Source organism: Mirounga leonina, unplaced genomic scaffold (genome assembly GCF_011800145.1).
Source record: "Mirounga leonina isolate KUSES-001 unplaced genomic scaffold, KU_Mleo_1.0 Mir_173, whole genome shotgun sequence".
Taxonomy (NCBI): Eukaryota; Metazoa; Chordata; class Mammalia; order Carnivora; family Phocidae; genus Mirounga; species Mirounga leonina.
In genome coordinates, this window is record NW_023270447.1 from 81,719,831 (window position 1) to 81,727,005 (window position 7,175).

The window sequence follows — 7,175 nt, forward strand, 5'->3', positions numbered from 1 at the left end:
CTGGCCTCTCCGAGTCTCCCCAGCTGGATTAGCTTAATGCTCCTCAACCCTTCTGTCACAGCAGCCCCTTCTTGCGAACCTTTGTGTGAAACGGTTAAGCGGGAGTGCACTAGTCCCCCTGGGTGGGAAGCAAGCACTCCAAATGCTTGGGGGCCCACCACCCCCGGGACAACGGCATGGCACCTGTGGGGTCCAGTCTGGAAATCTGTGCAGCCAGTGAGGAGACAAGAAGCTGGGGCTCCACCGGGAGCCCCCGCTCATCACTTCCCCTTCAAGACCCAGACTCATGGGGCCCCCGACCACCCCTTCCCCTGAACACCCCCACCACCCGGCTCCCCCCACAGACCTGCTGAGGGCTCAGACCATCCGGCATGGGGCCCAGCTCCGGGGCCGGGGGCTTGATGTCCGTAACGCTGACCTCCAAGAGCCCCATGTCCTCCTCCTCCGAGTCACCTGGAAAGTCAGATGGGCCAGTGATACATGCAAAGTGAGGATAACATACCCTGCTCAGCCCCCAGGAGTTGGGAACCACCCTGGGCCAGGGTCCCGGGGCCACAGAGGGTCACTCACTGCTGCGCTCTGCTAGATTCGTCTGGCCAGGAATAAAGGAGTGAGCAGGGGAGCACAAAGCAGCACTCCTCGGGGCTCCAGCTCCCAGCAGGAACTCTGCCAGAAGTCACTGTCCCCGCTCAGACCCGCCCGCTTCTGGCCCGGTGCAAGCCAGGCCACCCATGTCTCCATCACTAGGCACTAAAAATAGTTTTCTTCTGGATGCCCAAAAGGGGGAAGAAAGTAAGCCCCAAAAGAACGGGACTACTTAGCTATGTTTTCGTCTTTTCAACAACAACAAAAAAAAAATGCAGAAAGACCCAAAGGGAAAAAGTTCAACTGGGCCGTGCAGACATAAGTGGGGGCAGCTATTGGACAGAGGGCAGGAGACAGACAGAGCCTCGGGCAGAGAGAAAGCGGGAGGTCAGGCAGAGTGCAGGGATCTGGCCTTGGACAGCTCTGCCCCCACAAGAGAGACACAGGCACAGGGAGACAGGCCCCGAGCTGCTCTGGTTCTGAAACCCAGTGGTGGTGGCCGTGGGCAGCAGGGCACTGCAGGGAAGCCGGGAAGAAGGAGGTGGCAGTGACCCTTGAGCCAGGAGCCGAGGGAGCAGGGACACCCAGGCAGGCCCTTACCTGAACAGGAGACAGAAGACGAGGAGGAGGAGGGACAGCGGACCACAGTGTGGGGGTGGGGGTGGGGGTGGTGAAGGCCCTCCTGCCTGGCCCACATGGTACCCCGGGCATCACTCTGCACCCACCCCAGCCGCCAGCCCCGTGGCTTCCTCTTCCCCCACTCGCCACTGGGTAACATTCTTGGCCAGCGATCCGAGCCCTGCCGTGGCTATTAATAACGCCTCTGGTGGGAGGGTCACTTTAGGCAAGGCTCTGGGCTGGTGGGCGGGGTGGGGAGGGCTTAGGGAGAGCCTGCTGCCAGCCTGGCCCGTCTGGGGGTGGGGACGGTGACCAGGAACAGCTCCCAGCCAACCAGCCTGTCCACCCTGTCCTTCCTCCAGGCCACTCCACCAAGTCTGGAAGGGCTCCCTGGCCTGTCCCCTCTGTCGTCAGGGGCCAGGGCTCCCCCAAAGGTTCCATGCTGCGTCAAGTGCATGCAGTGGTGGCGCTGAACCCACTTCACAGATGAGCAACCGGCCCCTCTGAGAAGGGGAAGAACTGCACAAGGTCGTGTAGCCAGGAGGCCGTGGAGCCGGGATCTGAACCCACGCCAGCGAGACGCCGTCCTAGCACCAAACACCTCCACTCAGTGACTGCCCACCGAGAATGACATCGGCCACACCGGAGCCAGGAGCTCTTTCCACGCACAGCCTCGGTCATTCTCACCATGGCCCCCGAGACAGATGCCACAGCAGCCCCATTGTACAGAAGAGAAAATGGAGGCACAGAGAAGGGAAAGCGCCTAACTTTTCAAGAGGGCACAGGGTCTCAAAGTTCTCCCTGGCCTGAATATCTGTGCTGGCTGGCCTGGCTCCAATCTCTCACGCCCACCCCTCTCCAGCCACATGGAGCCTCTGTCATCCTTTCTACGCCTGTGTGTCCCCAGGTGGGTCACTGAACCTCTCTGTGCCTGTTTGCTCATCTCCACGTGGGAACAGGACAGCCCTGTGGACTGTCTGGTGTCTATAAGGATTAAGCAAGGAACTGTCAGGATCGTAAGAGAGCGCCCAGCACACGGTAAATACTCAATAAATGTTGACTATCGCGAAAATCGTTTCTTGAATGTCTCCTACTGCCCCGCTCCGGGGCCTTTGCACATGCTGGCTCCTCGGCCCAGAGCACCTGTTCCCTGCCCCACTCCCCACCGCCTCACTGACCTGGGTCTCATGCCCCTCCTGCTCCCAGCCCTTCGCTGACCATTCATCTGCATTGTGCTCCTCCATGCTCCTGCCCCCTCTCCCCACCACTGCTTGTCAGCCTCCGTGGTCACTTCCTGTTTATGTAAGCTGGGAACTCCCAGAGGAAATGCTGCTTCGTTCATCTTGGTGGCCCTGTACCCAGCATGGGGTACAGCACTTGGGGGGTGTTCAATAAATACTGGCTGGTGGACAGATGGGCGATGGACCAAGGAAAGAGCAGGAGCGTTCAAAGATGAGGCCAGGTGAGCCGAACAGCGTAGGAGGCAGGAGGCCAAGACTGCCAGGACAGAGACCAAGGACAGGGACGCTGAAGGGAGAGGCCCCACCTCCCCCAGAAAGAGGTGGGTTGTACCTGCCAGAGGGTGGGAAACTGGCTGGGACCAGCCAGGATATTTGGGGGTCAGTCCCCAACCCCTACCACCAGAGGACCCCAGACCCCAGGTGGCTTTGCCCACCCGTCCCTGCTGTCACTGAGCTGAGCCCGAGCCTCCGGCCAGCCAGGCCCACGGCACCTCACCGAGAACATCTTTCCTGTGCAGAAAGGACACTTTGCGCATGACGGCGATCCTCGTCTTCTCCAGCCCGTCCTTAGTCCCGCTCTTGGCAGCCTTCATGAGCTGGGTCATCTGAGCAAAGGCAGAGGGGCTCATCAGAGAAGCTGAGGGAGGCCCCAGGATGCCTGCCACCAAGGGCCACCAGCCCCACCCAGGCCTCCCAGCCAGAGCTGCACACATCAAGACCCCGGGGCCCATTCACTTCCAGGGAGGTGGCAGCAGAGACCAAGAGGGACAGCTAGGCAGTGGCACCTGAGACATCCCGGGACAAGGTAAGAAGGGGCATTCGTTCCCTGGGGGATCACACCCTGGAGGAACCCACTTAATCGACAAGAAGGGGTCTTAACCCGACTGTCTCCCTTTAGGGAAAGACTCGAGGCCTGGACTGCCAGGCCTGGGTTCAGATCCCAGCCGTACCTCTCGGAACAAGTCACTTACTTAACCTCACTGAGCCTCAGTTTCCTTACTGAGATGTGCCAAGGTCTGTGAGGACTAACAGACGAAATCCAGGGAAGCATGCTGAACAGTAAAATGACCTGTGCATGTATCCATCGTTACTTCAGGGGACGTGAGTGCACACCCCCATCCCATCTGCCAAACCCAAGTGAGGAACCCCTCCGCTGCCCCCCAAACAGCCAAGTTTCTTACTGAGCCAAGGCCCGGGAAAGCGGGGGAAGGCTGAAGCGGCCACAGAGCAGAGCGCAGCTTCCCCTGTGCGGGGAGGGACCCGTGAACACCATGCAGCAAGCTAAGCAGAATGGCAGGCGTGCCCAGGAGGGGGAAGCCGGTGCCCTGAGCGCTGGAGGAGCCCAGGGCCTGCACACAGAGTGGCTGTCCCCTAAGTCATTCCTGCACCCCTCAGCCCTCAGCCCCCAGCCCCGGCATCTTCCCCAACAGAACTTCCCCTGCAAGAACTTCCTACAATGATGCAAATACCCACTGGGGGTCCACCAGCTGCAAGTAACTCCTGGTACAACTGAGGACCCAAAGTCCTGATTATATTCCACTATAATTGATTTAAATTTAAACAGCCATGTGGCTGTCATAACAGCCAGTGCCGTTCTCAGAACACTCTCTCCTCCCTGAGGCTCTCTGCTGAAGGCGGGGAGCATGCCTCTGGGCTCCAGTCTCTGCTCTCACTATCACCTTCCTCCAAACAAGCCCCTGGGGACCACTCCCCACACTCCTTGGGCCTCTGGCTTGCAAAAAACCCACTGGGTGCTGGGCCTGGGGCAGAGGGTGGTGGCTTTGCAGGAACAATGCTGACTTTCTGGAAACAACCAGCAAGGGAAGGGGAAGTCCCCTGGGCCTCCCTGAATTTAAATGGCACAATTCTTCAGCAGTGATTCTTGGCCTCTTGGGATGGGGGGGGGGGTCATAAACCCCCGTGATAATCTAAGGAGAAGGACAGATGACGACCCCAGAAACTGCACAAAGATGCTCATCCTCCTCTGGGGGAGGGGTGAGGGGGGGTTACAACCTCCAGATTAGAAACCTCTGCTCTGAGCTCGGTTTCTTCCTGGCAGAAAGCCAAGGCAGGAAGCTGCCCTACAAACTCCCAAAGCGGTCTTCTCTTGGCATTTTCCTGGGCAAAAAAGAGCAACAAATGAACACCCCGGAAGATGTCCCTGAGTCAACCTGCCACCTCCGCCCATCTTCACCATGCAGGGCCAGGCCGGGGATCCAAGTCCAGGGTCCCAGCCAGGGCGAGAACCCCGGTGGAAGACTCTGCCCTTCACATGCTCCCCACTCCTCTTCGGGCCTTGGCCTTCTGAGAAGTGAAGCCCGCCCCCCTCGGGTCACAGGCCCCCCTGTGGCGCATCTATATAAGGGCCCTGCAAACTATAAAGTGTCTGTCCCCCTCCTCCTGGGAGGTCTCGGGTTCCAACGGAATGGGCAGTGGCCCAGGATGGAGACCACTCAGCTTGGGCATGCACAGACCCAGGTTTGAGTCCCAGCTCTGTCGCTGCGACTACCAGCCTGCTGATTCACTCACCGGCCTCACTGATGCCAAATGACAGCTGCCTCCCCGGGTGCCCTGGGGACAAAACAGTCAGGTGCACAGATAACAGGGGCCACCACCCACCAAGTGCAGCACGGAGCACCTTACAGATCTGAGCTCACTTAACCCTTCCTTCCATCCAGCCTGGGGGCTGGTACTGTTAATGCCCCCATTTCACAGGTGAGGAAACCAAGGCTCAGAGAGGTCAAGAGGCCTGCCCAGGATCACACAGAGAGGAAGTGGTGGGACTGGGATTCAAAGCCAGGCCTGCAGGCCTTCAAAGCCCATAGCACATAGTAGGTGCTCGATTAAGGGAAGCCCCTGCTGTGGATGTCATCATGATCCAGAAGTCTGAGTCCCATCTGAGAAGAAGGTGCTGTGATTTCTCCCACAGATTTCCTTAGCCTGGATCTCTCTGAATAGCTCAGAGGGGCAGGAACGTCCAACGTCACTCAGTGATGCTCACATTTTTCAGAGTATAACTGTCACCCACCGCCAGCGTTATCAAATTTGCAGAGCCTGGGCATTAGTCCAGACCTCCAGAATCAGCATCTCTGGGGATGAAGCTCAGCAGTCAGCGTGCCCCAAAGCACCCTGGTGATGCTGAAGGCCCTAGAGCGTGCAGACCCACCCAGGAATTCTGGCAGACCACTAAGGTTTCACTCAGAGAGAGAGAGGCAAGAACGTGGAAAGGAGCGTGCCTGTCCCAGCACAGATGTGAGATGCGGCCAGGCTCCCGTGCCGGGGCGGGCGCCAGGGGCTGGACGTGGGGGGACAGACAGACAGTACCTTACAGTCGTACTTGTGCTTCAGCGCCTGCATGTCTCTCCCCCCAGCTCTTAAAGCCAAGATGTCTCTCTTAGTCCTGGCGCATCTCTCCTTTAGCCTAGTCAGGTCTGGAGAAAGCTGGAGCCCCCAAGCAGCCAGGCAGAAGGAGAGCAGGTGCGAGGAGCAGGTGGGACGGGAGGAGACAAACAGGACAACAGAGGAGAAAGGAGACCAGGTGAGGTGAGATGTGGGGCATGGGGAGGGCTCCCGCTGGGCATCAGCTCTGGCAGTGTCCCACCCCAACACACAGGCAGCGGGGACTGGGTCCTGGCTGCTGGGAGGACAGGAGGAGGGGACCAGCCAGGCCCCCCTCAGGGAAGGGGGACAGCGCGTGGAAGATAAGGACTGTGTCTCAGGCATCCCCTCATTCCAGGGGCCAGCATGGGGCTGGTAACAAAGGAGGCTCTCAGCGAGTTTGTGAGATTGGATGGGGAGGGGGGGATGGATGGGCAGGATGGGTGGGCAAATGCATAGGAAGACGGGTGAATGTATAAAGGGATGGTTGGACAGACAGATGGACAATAGAGGGATGGGTGGATGGATGGATGGACAGATAAATGGATGCGTGAGCAAATGGATAAACTTAGCTGGATGACCGCAGAGCTGGGTAAATGGATGGGCAGGTGAACAGTAAGATGAATGACTAAAAACACAACGGGACTGGTGGATGGATGGAAGCAATGCTGTGCTGGTAAATATTTAACATAGTGCTTCTCCAGGAGAAAGAGCCCTGCTTTGCATTACCACAGTGTGAATACTCTTACCATGGCAAATTTCACACTACCAGTGTGACACCACTGAATGTGGAGTTGGAAAGAGAGTGTACAATTGGTTCCTAGATCTTGCGAGCTAGGAAGAGCCGGCTCTGGCACATCACTGGAGGAAGGAACGGGTTAATAGAGGGAGGGAACGCAGGTGGGCAACTGGATGGAAGGATGGGTAGCTGACTAGCTTACGTACTATCTGGGAAAATGGATTTATGGAGAGACAAACAGATAGACATTCAAATGCATGAACTGTGTGAGCAATAGTGAATTTTGGTAAAGCATACAGAAAACCAAGACAGTACTAATTCCAGAGTAGACAAGTAGAGGGACCAAGAGCATGAACTCTGGAGGCAGGCAGGCCTACATTCAAATCACCACCCCCTGGCTCACTAGCTGGAAAAGTATCTTTACCTCTTTAAGGGACACCTTCCTCACTGGTGAAGTGGCCAGGACCATAACTACTTCACAGAATTACTGAGATTCGATGGGCAATACATGCAGAGCCCAGGGCTTAGTAAGTGCTCAAAAAGTGGAAGCTGTTATTATACTACCTTACAAATTATAAGTGTTCAATATTTGTTGAATGGATGGATAGTTGGTC

General features: G+C 57.4%; 1 protein-coding gene across 7 annotated transcripts in view; it reads right to left on the reverse strand.

The window, feature by feature from the left end:
• ARHGEF10L (Rho guanine nucleotide exchange factor 10 like) overlaps nt 1–7,175 on the reverse strand; it is a 105,262-nt gene that overhangs the window by 70,324 nt on the left and 27,763 nt on the right. For 3 of the 7 annotated variants that reach the window (XM_035019654.1, XM_035019655.1, XM_035019659.1), the window contains exons 7-9: nt 5,769–5,885; nt 2,941–3,049; nt 347–453 (exon numbers count right to left, since the gene is read on the reverse strand). In XM_035019654.1, the coding sequence (XP_034875545.1) occupies nt 347–453; nt 2,941–3,049; nt 5,769–5,885 (333 nt within the window). Of the gene's footprint in view, nt 1–346; nt 454–1,185; nt 2,918–2,940; nt 3,050–5,768; nt 5,886–7,175 lie in introns of those variants that run through there. The other 4 variants (XM_035019657.1, XM_035019656.1, XM_035019658.1 and 1 more) reach the window with 3 other exon arrangements.